This window comes from Carassius auratus, chromosome 19 (genome assembly GCF_003368295.1).
Source record: "Carassius auratus strain Wakin chromosome 19, ASM336829v1, whole genome shotgun sequence".
Lineage (NCBI taxonomy): Eukaryota > Metazoa > Chordata > Actinopteri > Cypriniformes > Cyprinidae > Carassius > Carassius auratus.
The window spans coordinates 5,186,087-5,202,950 of NC_039261.1; the positions used below are offsets into that span (position 1 = coordinate 5,186,087).

General features: G+C 36.8%; 1 protein-coding gene across 3 annotated transcripts in view; it reads left to right on the plus strand.

Annotated features, from left to right (window-relative positions):
- Positions 1-16,864, plus strand: part of septin7a (septin 7a) — a 45,930-nt gene that overhangs the window by 8,292 nt on the left and 20,774 nt on the right. For 2 of the 3 annotated variants that reach the window (XM_026288484.1, XM_026288487.1), the window contains exons 2-4: positions 470-474; positions 787-889; positions 8,805-8,911. In XM_026288484.1, the coding sequence (XP_026144269.1) occupies positions 470-474; positions 787-889; positions 8,805-8,911 (215 nt within the window). The remainder of the gene's footprint in view (positions 1-469; positions 475-786; positions 890-8,804; positions 8,912-16,864) is intronic. The other variant, XM_026288486.1, reaches the window with a different exon arrangement.

A 16,864-nucleotide genomic window follows, 5' to 3' on the forward strand; every position in this document is an offset into this window, starting at 1 on the left:
TCTAGCGCTAAAGCCCCATTTCTGGCCTTCCTGTAATTCTGTGTGTTTAGAGAAGTGGTTTGTTCGCGCAGCACTGGAAAAACACAGTTAAAATAAACTGATATTTACAGAATCTTCCTCAGATGTGTTTCTTCCTTAAACCCAAGTAGTAGTGTTATTGGCCATTTACACCTGTATTAATGTGACTTTTTTGATTGATCACCTGTGTGTGATTGGTTCACCTCAAGTGGATGTTAATAATAACAGGCCTTTGTCCTCATTGGTTTGATTGACAGACCAAAGGTTTTGTTGAAGCTGAGTAGCAGACCTCTTTAAGTACTTCAGCTGTTATCTGTCTTTGTCTTATTCGGTCTCTTTGTGTTTTATTTTGTCTATGTGGATGCCTCTCTGCCTCTGGTGGAACCTGATCATCTCTTCATCTATTCATCCATCGATCTGTGGAACAACATGATCTGAATGCTCTCCAAAGTAGCAGTAAGTGTGCATATTCGTGGATTATTGTTTTTGTTTCGTTAGCATGTACTCGCGTTTTCTTCAGGAAATGTAAAAATATACTTCTTAAATTGTCTTTTGTCTTGGTAAAAAAGCCCATGCATACTTCTAGCCATATTTTCTATGCTGTTATCTGAGTGTCAAACTGAATGTTTCTCAAGATTCATGAAGGTGTTAACAGTAACCGTGTGCAGTCGTGGCTTGCGACAGATGGCCGCCTACGTGTTTCTCATTTGTAGTTTTTTGTCAGTCATGCCTGCTGAAGACATTGACTGTGTTTGGTTTGGTCTACAGCAACAGAAGAACCTTGAGGGGTATGTGGGGTTCGCAAATCTCCCCAACCAAGTGTACAGAAAGTCTGTGAAGAGGGGCTTTGAATTCACTCTCATGGTCGTCGGTGAGTATCTTCTGTCCTGTGCCATTGAATTCCTCTCTTTAACTTAAGTGAAAGCTTGTGTGTCATTTAAGGGTACTGATATCTAAAGCCTGCAATGGTCTTTTTGCAATATCTAATTGACCTGGTCTTTATTTTCAAAGTTAAATCTTTTTGTAGATCATTAAAAGAAATGGTTCACCCAAAAGAAAAAACTTGTCATCATTTTACTCCCCTAAAACCAGTATGACGACTTCTGTTGATCGCAAAATAAAATGTAATAGCCGGACAGTCCTCATTCCCTTTCATTGCATAGAAAAGAGCAGCATGAACAATCTGCTAAATTTCTTCTTTCTTTTTCACAAAAGAAGAAAAGTTTGGAAGCTTGTTTCTGGTAATTGTGACTTTTTATCTCACAATTCTGCCTGTTTTTCCTCAGAATTGCAAGATGTGAACTCACAATAGCAGATACAAAGTTAGAATTGTGAGAAACAATCTGAATTGCGTGAAAAAAAGCCACAATTGCTCAACTGTAGGTTTATGTCTTGCAATTCTAACATTTTAGCTCACAACTGTGAGTTTATATTTTGGAATTCTGACTTTATAGCTCAAATTTTTTTATATTGCGCAAATATTAGAGAACAGTCAGAATTACGACTTGCAATTGCGAGAAAAGACCTCAAAATTGTTATATGAAAAGTCGCAATTAGTACTTTCATTCATATTGGTTGGAATGGCTTCAAGCCAAATAAATGATGTCTGAATTGTCATTTTTGTGTAAACTGTCCCTTTAAAAACCGATTGGATTTCTTTTTGAGGTTTGTGACATACGGAAAAAAGCTTGGGTGAAACATTAATGAAAACGGGTCAGAAATAGAGGGCTGTTGACCAAGCATGCTATACAGTGTTATGTGGATTATATGCGCTCATGTGTCTAGCGGTGTACAGTTTCACGCTGGCCGCTTCATGCCAAGCGCTGGCAGCTGTACGCTGAAATGCATCAGTGCTGGATTTCACATGGCAGAACAGAATGAGAAAGCAGGGCTTGAAGAAATGAGAATTTTAAAACAAATGTTCTTCCCATTGTCCCATGGGCCTGGGGTTTTTCCCCTCCTTTGGAATGCATGTGTGTGTGAGAATTATGGATAGTGGGTGGGAAGTTTCCTGTAATCCCATTCATTTAACTTGGCCTGAGGACTCGTATCTACCTCCACCTTGAGCCTGACACTGGCCCTGACGCCCAATCACCTGGGGTCACCTCACATCCTGCTCACAATCCAGAACCAAATCTGCGTTTCTGACATGTCAGTATTTCAGAATTCCATCTCCATGGGATTTTGGGAGGAGAGCTGGAGCAGCTACGCCCTGGAGTTTCCCCCACTGCTGCACGCTGGGCAGGAAATGAGCTTTTAGATGGCAATTTGGTGTACAGCGTGTAATTAGAATCGCATAGTAATTGAAGAAATGCTGTCAAACACTTCCAGCTCTCTCTCTCTCTCCCTCTCTCTCTCTCTCTCTCTCTCTGAATGGTAAAGTCCCTGATGTTGTTGTTTAAGACTGTTCGTCTGTTCTTGGTGGGATGCACACTGGGGTTGTCCATGGTTTCAGACTTGTGTGTTGACTGAAACCGTAGGATAGAGTCATGAGGCTGGTTAAAGTCAATATTTACCAGTGATTAACCAGCTGCTTGTGAGGATCGGCCTTGATCTTGGCTGATGTAGAGGATTTAAGTCTGTTCGTCTTTCTTTTCCCTTTTTTAGATCTGTTTATTATCAGTGTTAAGGATTATTGGTTTTATTAAGCCTTTCTTTCTTATTGCTGAAAAATGATGGTTTGTCTTCCACATTTGAAGTTTTACAGTGGTTGCACAGCAACAGTGTACGTATAAAATTTAAAAAGTTAGGATATCATTACACATTTAGCCTAGGTGTGCTAGCTGTAGGGGTGTGACGGTTAGTATATAACCGTGAGACCGGCGGTTATAGTTGAACACCGTCATTAGAACTCTATAACCGCCAAAACCGTGTCATTAAAAATTTTATCAAAAATTATTTCCATTTTTTAGATAGGATCATAAGATGCGCAATATATCGGGAGACATGGTTTTTACCACTTAATCAAGTTTTGTAAATCGTCAGACATGATATTTACCACTTCATAAAATTTTGCTTTGTAGAAAACCTTTCTTAAAAACGAATTTCGTTTTGAACCAATTTTATCTTAATTTTAATAAACCAATTGCGTGTATTTTAATAAATAAAAAGCAAATATAGCAGACAATGATATCCGCGACCAGGAAGCACCAGCGCGCCGCGTTCACTTGCACTGCACTGTGAACTAGAGCGCATCTCATCGTAAATGAAACTCAGCGTAGGCCTATGCAGCATACATTAGCATTAAATATCTTTGCTGCATACTATTTGAACAGACAATGGCTTTTTTTTTTGCGGCTCGCATCAACAAAGCATTGCATCGCCATAGACCGCAAAACTATCAGCGGATGGCGGGCGGGTGCGGCTTTGAAATTTGCTCAAAAAACTTTGGCGCGGATGATGACTTTTGTGACAGATCTCCTTAATAAACGGAGGTCTGAAATCTCTGCCCCTTTACCGATCAGAGCGCGCGCAGACACGGAGTTAACCCGCTATCTCCAAATACAACCAATTGACTCTACGGCAGATCCACTAGCATGGTGGCGAGACAATTATGAAACACGCTATCCGCTATCACTTCTGCATAATGTAAAAAATGTTTTCATTTTTGGGTGAACTATAGCTTTAATTGATTCATTCTGACAGCACCTTGCCGGTCTTCTTTCCTGCGTTCAGTGAAAGTTCTTTGGAAGTTCGTAGTAAACTCTGTCCCGAGCTTCTCCTGCTTCCCAGCTCCCGCCCCTGTCATGCGATGGGGAGTTCCTCTGGAGTAAACCCTCCTGGTTTACACAGCTGTGGGATATTTCCTTTAAAGGAAGCGAGCCGGACCCTCGCCGGTCCGCCTGGTGGGCTTTGGGCTCAGCTGCTCTAGTGGCAGGACTCTCACCACGCTCTGCTCCGGCTTTCCATAGCACCCACTCCCTCTTGTTTAGATTTCCCCGAATGCGGTAGATTGAACTTACTGCAGTGTTTGAGGAGTGTGTTCAGTAATGGTTAATGTTGTGAAATACAGACGGTTAGACGGATGCGTGTTGTGTGTTGTTTCTCATCTTCTCAGGGCAGGCCTGTAAGGATTACACACAGCACAAACATTGAGTTTCGTAATGCACAGAGACAGGGCGGGTTACAGATACCGCAGTTTTTACATTTTTGGGCGGCTGACAGGAAAGCCCTGATCTGTCATCATTCTTGGTGGAGAGTTCAATGAAGGACTCCGTAATAAGCTCTGGTGTTAAAGTAGTAAGCCTTGTGCTCATAGTCACCTTTCTGTTTATTTATCAATGTCTCTCTTCTTTTTCCTCAATGCTAAACTCTGTTCACAAACTCCGATCTCTTGCGTGGGGTGATTTAGGGTATAACTACTTAAAGGAAAAGTTCACCCAACAATCTGTTGTCAATTACTCAACCGCATGCTGTTCTAAACATGTTTAGCTTTCTTTCTGTATAAAACCAGAGTTCAGTTTTTTGCCAAATCTGTCAATGGCAAGTAAACGGAGTAAACCGACCAATCATAAACAGTGTTTCACATATTTTCTTGCATATTTGTAGACAACATAGCTCTATTGTTTGTCACAAAGAGTGAAACCACACCTTTCATAATTGCATTGTCTTGTGATGGCTTAATTTTTCATGTATGCTTCATGAGATATGAAAAAAAGTTTCAAATCACGTAAAGAATGTATTTTTTAAGGTCTGTTCACACAGAAAACAAGAAAATACAGCATAAAGATAGCTATTAGCATCCACACCAACAGAAGATACAGTAAAGTTCTATTTACTAAAAACATTTTTGTCCTTTTCTGCTTTAAATGTTCAAGCTTATAAAAGCTGGGTGGATTCTGATTGGCTATCCATGTTTTATTGTTAATTAGCGAATAAACATTCTAAAATGATTCCTACAATATTGTTAGAATTTTAGCAGTATTTCGTACCATTTTCAAACATTCAAGACCCAGAAAAGTAGTAAGGACATCTATTAAAATAATCCATGTGACATCAGTTGTTCAAAATATGACAACAACTCCAACATATAACTACCACCATTTATTTGCATACTGAATTATCATTGGTCTTCTGTCTTGCGTCTAGTTACATACTGAATTACAATTTTTTTATTGCTCCCATCTATTTGCATACAGAACTATAATTGGTTTTCTGAATTGCATACTACATTTTAATTGGTTTGTCATGAATATATTTGCATACTAAATAAAAATTGGTCTTCTGTCCTACATAACTATAATTTCAAAGTGTAGAAGATTCTAGAAGTGTTGAGAAGATTCTTGCCCTTTGTTCATTTTGAATCTTGGGTGGAACTCCGAGGCAGCAGCAGAATATTCACATTGGTCCTTTCTATTCAATCAAAGTGAACAGTAATGAATGCTGTGGAGCTTTAAGAGGGATAAAGAAGAACTATGAAAGTAGTTCATACAACTCATGGGTGCAGTTCTTGAAAATGTTCTTGAAACCTCAAAACATGACAGACATGACGTTATCATTGCAGCATCATTTTTATTTTTGGGAGATTGGTAGCACTGTATCACTGTGTGGAAAGAACTACTTCATCTACTTTGTGCTCCACTGTAGAGAAAAAAATCATAAATTTTTGGAGTGACATTTATATCGCTTTAAAGCATTCATACTAAATGAGTTTCCTTAAACAGCTGCAAGTTACGATACCATAAACTCCTGCAAGCTACGCTCCCACAAGATCTTCAGCTTTTTATGTGAATGTGAATCTCTGGCAGACTTGTATTCAGGATCATATGTCTCCCAGCAGTAACTCCACCATCGTGGCTGTTTTTCAGAGAACAGCAGAAGTGCATCCCAGTGCCTGCTCTGCTCCTCCGCTCGCCGCCTGCTTTTGTTGTTTCCCTAATTCATAATGACATTTTAAAGAAGACTGTATTTCACTCGCTGTTTTCACAAGCCCACGGACTGTTTCAAAAACCACATTCAGCAAGCAAAATAAATCCTGTAGGGCTTTTCTTCATTCTGCTCAACGATGGCAATTGCTTTTGCATCTCTCCAGGCAATGAATGGAAGACGTTTCTGATGCGATGGTGAGGTCACTGTTGTTCTGCCCTTCTGGAAACATTTAGGGTTTGAAATAAGCTTTCCTTTGTTTGAAGGTTCCCTCCGTGTTTTACGGCCTGTGGAAGTGGCGCAGGGTTGGGCACTTGCTAAAGGTCAGGAGAGAAGCCCAGTGGTGCTCTGTGCCAACATGCACCCAGTTTCCTTCACACTGTCCTCTTTGTTTCCAAGCCTCACAGGAACCACATTGCCATGCATCCAGCTGATGAATCGTTCTCGGATGCTTGGAGGAATTGTTCTGTGAAAAAGTCACTTGTTGTTGGAGGCTTATGCATTGGGGTGAAGCACTAGAAGCTTGTGGAAATCAAATGTCAGCTATATATTTGATTAACTGAGTGGGATGAGTTGCCTTTATTAGCACATGAAGAAAATGTATAATGAATAAAGTAATTATGCTGAAAATTCAGCTTTGATCACAGGAATAAATCATATTTTATTATTCATTACAATAGAAAATTGTTATTGTAAATTGTAGTAATATTTTACAATTTTATTATTTTTACAGTATTTTTTTTAATCAAGTATAAGTAACTATACTTTTTCTAAAGAATCCAAATGAGTTGAGTTACTGTTCATGTCCATAGCGGAAGCTGTGCTGGATGAGTTGCATGCTGAAGATGAACACTTAGAGTCAAGGGTTAAAGGTTAAGTATGAGAAGTGCTGAAATTGATGCTTGTCTTGGCAAACACCACTAATAAAGTTTATAATGTCTTGTGAACATCTTCTTTGTCTTGGTTCTCTGCACACCCTCTGGTTCTTCTCCTGTTTTGTACTTTATCATAATCTCAGAGTTTCAGACTGTTTAGATTTCTCTCTATCTATCCAGCTAAATAGTTGTATTCTCTTGTGGTTAATGGAATTCCACACATTTCTGATGCCGTCTGCATTTTCCCAGACTCGCAGGCAGGGAACGACCCCATATAAATTCATGTCAGAGTTGATCACATTATGCCATTCCTCCAGACTGGTTTCCTGTTTTTAGAGTCAAGTTGAAAAACTACATCTCAGCCTTTCCAAGTGCTGAATTTGGTAGATTTGTAATGCTGGGCCTTATAGGGGTTTGTGATTTCAGCAAAATTTGGACCAATTAATCGAGTAAAATTGGTGGATAATTAATGTATGTAAGCAACGTATGCTGTTCTTTGTATACACGGTTTACACTTTGATCTGAATGTAATATCCAAGTACATACGTTGCATACGTTGATTACGAATGTGATACTCTCCAAAATGGTGCTAAAGGGTGACAAATTGTTGAATAAAGTCTTAATTTTTGTTTTCTTTGTGCATAAAAAGTATTCTCGTGGATTTATAACATTACGATTGAACCACTGATGTCACGTGGATTATTTTAATGATCTTGCTACGTTTCTGAGCCTTGATCGTTTAAGGATCCTTGCTGTCTATAGAGGGTCAGAGAGCTCTCGGAATGCATCAGAAATATCTTCATTTTTGTTCCAAAGATAAACGAAGATTTTACAGGTTTGGAACCACATGAGGGTGAGTAACCAATGACAGAATTTTCGGTAACAATTGAGAATAGGTAACACTTGTTAATTATTAACTACGACATTTCTCTCAATAAATTCTTAATTTGCTGCTTATTAATAGTTCGTAAGGTAGTTGTTAGGTTTAGGGATTGGGTAAGATTAGTGATTTAGAATATGGTCACGCAGAATAAGGCATTAATATGTTCTTAATGAGCACTAATACATGGTTTATAATCTAGTAATATGCATGCTTATAAGAAGCTAATAGGTGTTACCTATTCTAAAGTGTTATCGAATTTTCATATTTGGGTGAACCATCCATTCAATATGGCTTAATTTGATTTAAGGTATTTTTTATTTTAAAAGATGATTCAGTTGTTAAAGTTCTATGGATTAATTTAAATACCACAATGAAAATGACCCCATGATTTACTCACCCTCTAGCCATCCCAGATGTATATGACGTTCTTCGTTCAGAAAATTTGAATCAAAGTTATATAAAAAAATGTGGTGTCTCTTCCAAGCTTTATAATGGCAGTGAATGTTGGTTGAGATTTTGAAGCTCAAAAAAGTTAATCAATACATCATAAAAAAGTGCTCCACACGGATCTTGGAGGTAAATAAATGCCTTCTGAAGTGAATCAATGCATTTGTACACACGTACAACAGTTAGCGGAAGCTAGAGATTATGGTTTAAAGAGATTTTTCTTACACTGATGCATCGATTCACTTCAGAAGCTGAGCCATTTGGAGCACTTTTTATGATGGATGGATGCACTTTTTTGGGATTCAAAATCTCAACACCCATTCACTGGAGTAGCCAGGACTTTTATAATATAATTGTGGTTGTATTCGTAAGAAAGCCATATATACACCTAGGATGGCTTAAGGATGAATAAATCAAGAGGTAATTTTTATTTTTGGGTGAACTATCCATTTAAAACGTACACTGTATTAAAACAGAGTTCTGAATATAATAAAATGGGAAATTCAAAATTTGGGAAAAATAAAATGCGCCACAAGTTTCCCAAAATGTTTAATGAACAAGCATGCAAATGGAGAATGTGTGAATGATGGCTGTTCAGATTCTGTGGAAATCTGCAGACTCAAATTCCTCTCATTCATTGTTCACCGTCCAACAGAAGTGATGAGTGAGTCACGTCCTGAAATCTCTAGCATGACCTCTTGTTCCCTGTCCTGCAGGAGAATCAGGTTTGGGGAAGTCTACACTCATCAACTCCCTGTTCCTGACAGACTTGTATTCTCCAGAGTATCCCGGACCCTCTCACAGAATCAAGAAAACCGTTCAGGTAAGATCACTCTGATTCCCTCCACAAAAACCCAGTAGGATTTCTCATTGGTTTTAGGATTATTTTAGAAAATAAAGCTCTGTGACTAACAAAAGTTTGATTCTCACACATTTTGTTCATCATATTAATTTTCACAAATGAACACAACTTTATGGATTTGGATGCCTAAACACGATCACTGGAAGTAAAATGCTAAAAGTAGGCTATAAATGAAAGTACACAATGGTCACATGACTTCAGCATCAATACAATTAAGCTTCAAACAAGTCTATCAGTCTTTTAAAAGATTTTCCCTGATAGCAAGGCTGTGAAAGCAATCAGTGTGTTTAGGCATTTAACCAAAAACACATTTAAAAACCCATTAACCTCAGGAGGATGGAACTGAAAGTGCTCAAATACAACAGTTTTATGGGTTTTGACCTACAAAAGTAGAAAGTACGTCATTCCTGCAGCACTCTATGTTTAACCCAGCTGGATCACATATGCTGTAGGGTCCAGTCTCTTGCCAGATCAGCAGTGTTCTGCATCGGCCTAATATCAGACTTTTAACTTCGTGGCTTCCCATTTCTCTGTCAATCAAATGAGCATTAGAACTGGACTGACAGGCGCTGTCGATCTACGTCAAACACAGGTGTGGCCCATCAGCCCTCACTGGTTTTTGTGGTATGTGGTTCGTCAGCTATTGTAAGGAATGTTTTCAGAAACACATATTTGAGGTGTTTTTGCAGTCAGCACGACATGATCCAGGTCTTAGGGTTTTTGTGTAGACCCCTTTCATGAGCTACTCTCTTATCTTAGACTCTGTGGATTGGTAGAGCTGTGTGAAACCCCATACAAAAGCTCAATCTTGATTGAGATGAGTGTGATACGTTGTGTAACTGTGCAGTCATATGACGGTCATGGACAGAGATGTGTGTGCACATGATGTACTGAAATCCTTTGCAATCCAACAGAAATCAGTTCATCTAGTTTTTGATGTTTAGGCAGCTAACGGTCCCAAATGCCATTGGGGATAAACTAAGGCTGCACGATTTGAGGAAAAAGCCTAATTGCCATTTTACATTTTTAACGTTAAAATCTAATTAGAAAAATACTCCAGATTTGTTGTACTTTTTTTTTTTTTTTGTGGTTATATATCTCTATCTATCTATCTATCTATCTATCTATCTATCTATCTATCAATATATATATATATATATATATTTTAATAATAATAATAATAATAAAATCCTTCACAATTTGACCCCTAACTTGTTATTATATATCAGTATGGCTATAAAATCAATCAAGAAGAAATTACTATTATAGACTTTTTGATTAATCAACATACAATAATATCTAATAATAATAATAATGTTATTTTACAATTTTACAATACCTATATATTTTTTGTTGTCCTAATTTCTTTATTTTCAAATGTTAAGCAATCAAACATTTATTTTGGTAGAAAACCTGAGCTGCTCAAGTTTAAATGACACAGTACCACGCTTCACTGAAACCCACAACACATATATTTATTTAAATACATCTCAGCCTTTTTTTTATTTAATAACCATATTGCAGTTTCGGTTTTATTTCAGTGAATCATGCAGCCTTTGGCTAAACACACTGATCTCTAATCATAATGTTTGTGTTGAGCTTGATAATGTCTGTGGTACTTTAGTAAAAGCAGGTCAGTTTTCATATCATGTTTCCCTTGGCTCATATCAAGTGAAGGATCGGATTTAAGTGTGGATTATTCTCAGAGAAATATGGTTTTCAGTGATGAGATGAGACCAGGGTCACTGCGAGCACACATCTGATGAGCTGAATATGTTGTTTTACAGTAGATGTGAACAGCCACATGCAACTGTTGTTAATTACTGTCACACATCGGTGCATCTGCCATATTGGAAAGGTCAAAATCCGCCCATAAACTCATATAAATGAACACACATTTTCTGAATTCTCTATCTAACAGCAATTTATAAAGGTAGTAACCTTGGGAACCGTCTAACAGTCTGATTACTGAAAAAATACAGCTCTAATTATAACACTGTTCTGAAGAAACGGTAACTTAAGTTACAATACATCACAGAAATCATATTCACAGTAATCACTTTCTATGCTTTCAAATAAAGAGCAATAAAAAGTCTAGTTTAAAATACTATGTTATTTATAAAATGTAAAAAAAAAATTTAAAAAAAAAGTTTTTTTTACCTACATAGGCAGGTAATTATTAATTGAGACCAATTTCAAATCTTTTATTCAGCAAATGTGCTTCAAACGGATCAAGTAACAGAAATATATTTTTAGACCAAATCAATTTTGATGATTTATTTTAAGTTTATGAGAAATTTGAATGAAGGACTGCATTTTGGAAAATCTTGAATAAATTATGACAATTTGCATTTTTGGGTGAACTATCCATTTAATGGAAGTGAAAAAGGAGCAACTTATAAAAATATTATTACATATTTGTGTGTGTGTGTGTGTGTGTGTGTGTGTGTGTGTTTGTATGTGTATATATATATATGTATATATATGTGTGTATATATATATATATATATATATATATATATATATATATATATATATATATATATATATATATATATATATATATATATATATATATATATATATAAGAAGCATAATTAGACAAATACAATAGAGATACAAATTAAGCTCATTTTTTAGAAACTGTAGGTTTTACTTAGCATGTATACAATTATTTATCATCTTTTGTTTGTTAACATTAATGACAGATTGGTATTTAATTTGGAATGCTGTCCTTTTGAGATGGAAGGAATGCATGAAATACTGACACACGATCAGTTTTCACACATCTGTTCACGTTCACTTAATCCATAACCTACTGTATTTAAGTGAGATACTCTACATTATAAACATCTGGACTGCTGTGTGTGTGTTTGAGTGCTGAGAACTGATCACGCGCTGTATATGAGAACTGAGGAAGAGGACCGCGTGTTAGAGAGAGAGAGAGAGAGAGAGAGAGAACACTTCTGTCAGCGTGAATCCACCTATCCCGCCTTCATTAATTTTAAGTTAATCGAAAACGAATTGTGACTCCCGTGAAAAACGGGACATCTGTTTACCACATCGCTACTCCTTCGGGTGCTGAGGCCATTGTTTCAGATCGCTGGTTCGCGTTTTATTAGCCTATCCATCCATTGCGGCTGTTATACTGACTAGATAAACAAACGGCCCTGATCCAATGACAAGGGCGCACATTTTGAAGGACAATAGCCTATAGGGTGCGTTTTGAATGTCCGGTAGGCCTCAAATAGCATTATAGTCCAGTCTCGTCTAGTTAACGAAAACGCGGCATACATTTCGTCATAATTTCGTCATCAGATATTATTTTTAGCTCGTCAATGACTCATCTTAGTCTCAAAAAATTTCCGTTAACGAATATTTTTCGTCGCCGTCTTCGTTAACAAAATTAACACTGCAAGCATTTCTTATTGTTATCAAATCGTCATATTCCTCGTCCACATTCCTTGTATGTAATATATATATATATATATATATATATATATATATATATATATATATATATATACTTATTTACTTTTGATTAATATTTGATTAAAGTTTATTCCCAGAAAAACCGTGCTGTATATATGAGTCAGTAGTCATATCTCCGCTATTAACCGTGTGAAATGAGTTTACATGCTGATGAGATACCAGTGAAGCCTCTGCTGTCAGATCAGTCTGATCGTATCTCTGCTCTCTGTTCTGTCCTGCACAGAAACAATGAACTTGTGTGTGATTGTTGCCTCAGAGATTTCTGGGAAGTGAGTCAGAGAATCAGTATGCTACAATGTGATGTGTGCATCAGGAGGAGAAGCTTCATCGCTGATGTTTCTCACAGTGTTGCGTCAGTCTTGTCAAATGAAAAGCTCAAGATCTCTCTCTCCGCGTGTGTGTGTGTGTGTGTGTGTGTATGTGATGGGTGGGGGAGTGCTCACTGAGAGTAGTTTATGTTGTTTATGTAAAGTGTTGGCAGCTCTAACCGGATGTGTGCCATTGAAACATGAATCGGTTGTGACCGGTTTAAGGAGGAGTGTGAGTTAGTCTGTTCAATCCCTCAATTATTAAACCGTATTAAACTCAAGTTAGTCTGTCAATACTGCTAATTTCACAAAGCACATCACCATTACATTTAATATAAGTTTAAAAACAACATCCACATTTAATTTCTCAATACATGTCTTTGGTCTTATAGTGATTATAGTGCATGTTATGCTAAAGAAATGTTTAAAACTCATAAATTTTTTTTAAGATACTTGGCTGGTGATATAACAGACTTGCATTCAGTTTTCCCCTCACTCTCTTGTAATGTGTGCATATATTTTGAAGCATATGGCAGTGATATTAAAGTGTTATTTTATTATATACATTTATTATTTTCCCCAGTGTTTTTACATTTTTTTTTTTTTTTTTTACTATTTTATTATTATTTTCTTTTCTTTTTTTCCTTCCTAGAGTTAGTTTTCATTTGAAAAATTATTATAATTTTTGTTTTGTATTATTTATTTAGGATGCTAAAGTTAAGTGATCGAAACTTGGCATGAAATGAAAATGCATGCCATTTAAACTTATTGCAGTCGTTTCATCTTTATTTTTTTTTGTCACCTCAATCTCACATTTACTGGCCTAATATTTTTTATTACTTTAAATGCTCTTTTTTTTGTTTGTTTATTTATAATTTTTCTATTCCGTTACACTCAAATGCATGACTAAACCACCTTTACTTGTGTTATTGTTGAGTTATCGATGCATTGCACGTGTGGATTAATAACTTGGGGCTGGTGCTGATGATGCTCTGAGGTTGCTTGGTTCCAGCTGTCATTTCTGACAACAGTACGTCTGCTAGTTGCTTGATGTCTAACCAGACCATCTCACCTCCTCGGCCGCTTGCATCAGGTCCACGCCTGCTGCTTTGTGGCTAGGCAACTTCTGTATTTTTTTTCCATCAACACCGGAAGAGAACAAAGACCAACAGACAGCATCGGTTTGCTTTTTCTACTCCACCTGCTCAGTGGCAGAATTTCAGACAGTTATAAAGCCAGTCAAGCTGTTCTCAGGGTTCGTACACATTTGCTGAGTGACTGCACTGGTGTGGCGTAATTATCAGGATGATGTCATTGATGTGTAATTGTTTGGGAATACAGAAGATACGGGATGGGTGCTCACACCCCCTCATTACCTCAGATCATTCTTTCTGCATTAGTTGTCCCAGCACCGTTAAAAGCAGCTGCCTGAAACAACAGCCTGTAATGATGACAAAACAACAGGTTATCATCGGACAAAATCACAACACGTGTTTCCAACATCAACATTGAGATGTGTCATTACTCCTAAAGAGTAACACGCCAAACTAGTTCGAACTGATTTGCTTATTCTTAATATCAGATGTCAATGATAACCACAATGTAAAATTGTGAGGACACATGAAAAGGTGTGTTTGCATAGACATTTAATCTCAAGAAACAATCACATTTATGCTAATTGTTTGAGTCATGTGTTCAGTCACAGTATTGATAACTCACTGAAAGTTTGCGGAATTATAATTTTTTGGTATTTCTGTTTGGAAATATCAGGTAAAACTTTGATTTCAAGACCGAAAAGTCATGAAAATGAGTTAAACATAATGTATATATTTATTTGGTGCATTTATTGTCTAGGCTTCTTTGATGGTTCATAAGCTAGTGCAATCTATATAAATCTGTATCTTCAAGAATTTTTATCTAATATAAATGACTGGACGTTTTACTCTTGATTTTAGTATTTTAGGGCTAAAAATCTGGGAAAAAGTTAATAAAGCCTAAATATGCCATGACATAAATTTTTTACCCATGTCTTTTTCTAAATTCATTGTTTTTTTAACACAATTAACAAGTGTAGTTTAACAACACAGTGCTTGTGTTTACTAGTGATACATTTGAGCAGACGTTTCTGAACAATCAGACGTGGTGATTTGAAGAAATTGTACAGTTCTGGTTCCAATTTGACCAACTCTGGTTCCTTTTAGTAGTTTAAGAAAGAGACAATTGATCATTTTGGAATTCTTAATTTCGAATGTCAAAAATGATGACAAATTAGAAATGAATTGTATACATTTCTTAAAAGAAAAAACTAAAACAAATGTATTATGTTATGTATTATAATTAGCAGCTTTGCTGTCTTTATCTGAACCCACACTTTGGGTTTGGTTTTATTCTCTTATGTCATGTGCTACATCAGTGATATACAGATGAAGAAGAGGTGTGTTTGAAACGATCACATGCTCGTTAGCTGTTTGTTGAGTCACATGCACATTCTGTAATATTGCTGATTATTTATTTCTTCTATTTCTGTTTGGATATCATCATGTAACATTGTGGATATTAGTTAACTCTAAATTTTTAGTCCGTAATGTGCAATCTATATAAAATGATGGAGAATCTTTATCTAAACAGCTAGAAAAGTAGTGTGCAGATCCTGGTTATCTTGTGAGGTTTGGGGGGTCTTTTTTGAAGCTGCTTTCTGGAGTTTCTGTCTCGGGGGATGTTCAAGGTGGGCAGGTCTGCAAGACGGCCGACTCTCACAGGGGTGAAAAAAAGCACACGCAGGAAGTCTTACGAGGAAGTACCTTGACTGTGCTAGTCTTGCGGTTTTTTGGCAAGGGCAGGTTATGACAAGGTGAATATCAAGCCTATGTAGTTATTTATTTTCTTCTTTTTTTTTCAAACATTGTCACGGTCTTGTGAATAAACAGTTGAAGTCTTCAGAAAAGGGTCATTAAACAGCAGCTCATGCTTGACTAGACAAAACAGCACCAGTTTCTCCGTCATGCGTACCCGGACAAATGTTTTCCACTTGTTGCCTGCAGCGTGTGTTTCTTCACTCATCTGTTTGCAGAGCAATCGACGGCTGTCTTTCTGGTTTCTCAGCATCTACATGTCATCGCATGCTTCCATATCATATTAACACTTTAACGTTCAAAGTCATCAGAACCCATTCTACATATTACCAAAATGTTGTGTGTACAGGCTGAGCCCAGGAATGTGTGCTTGATACTTTCTCAAGGGTGTGGAAGGAAAGTGAGAATAGAGCAGACTGGATTTCATGAAGCTTAACTTTTGGTCACCCTTTTGTTCGAACTAGCTTGAACCAAATTCAAGACCACAGCTTGCCTTGGTTACTTCAGTGCCCATGTTCACGTGAGCCTTGGTGTCCTCTTTTGCTCTATTGCTTAAAAATATAATAAATAGGCACACAGCATACTGTTATATGGAAGTAAAGATAAAGGCAGCTTTACTGATTCATTGTGGTTTGTGCTGTTCACAGTTATAAACATAAAAAAAAAAAAAAATGTTTTGTTGAATATCTTTTGAATTCCTTTCAAAGATTCAATGCTATGAACTTTGCGCGCTTCGTAAAATTCAGTGGCCAGTCACCCCTGCTTACAAAACCTACAAAACAAGAACAGTGTTGTAAACATTTAAATATAAATCGCACAATTAAATATACTTCACTATTTCTTTGGTTGGATCTCAGAACTACTTCCGTGCAATTAAACTGCATTAAAAATTAGTTGGTCCATTTTTTTCTTTTCAGTAGTACAAGTACAATTAAAGGGTATTTTTGTTAATATGCACATGAAGATGTAAATATATTTGTAGCATACTTTAAAATGTATTTCAAATACATTTTAGTATATTTTTTCACTTGGCTGTGCTTGTTTATCCGCACAATACGCTCCACTTTAAAAGTGTGGCCCTCGAGTTAAAATTTGTCAGAAGTGCAAACCCTCTCTTTTTTCCCACCCTCATTAGAAAATGAAACTGAAGAGATGGAACAACAACAACAGTAACAGCATCAGGTGGTGTGAGGGGGTTATGAGAGATCCACAACTTCAGTTTAAAAGAGTGCAAGGCATTTTATTATAACTCCTGGAGAAAA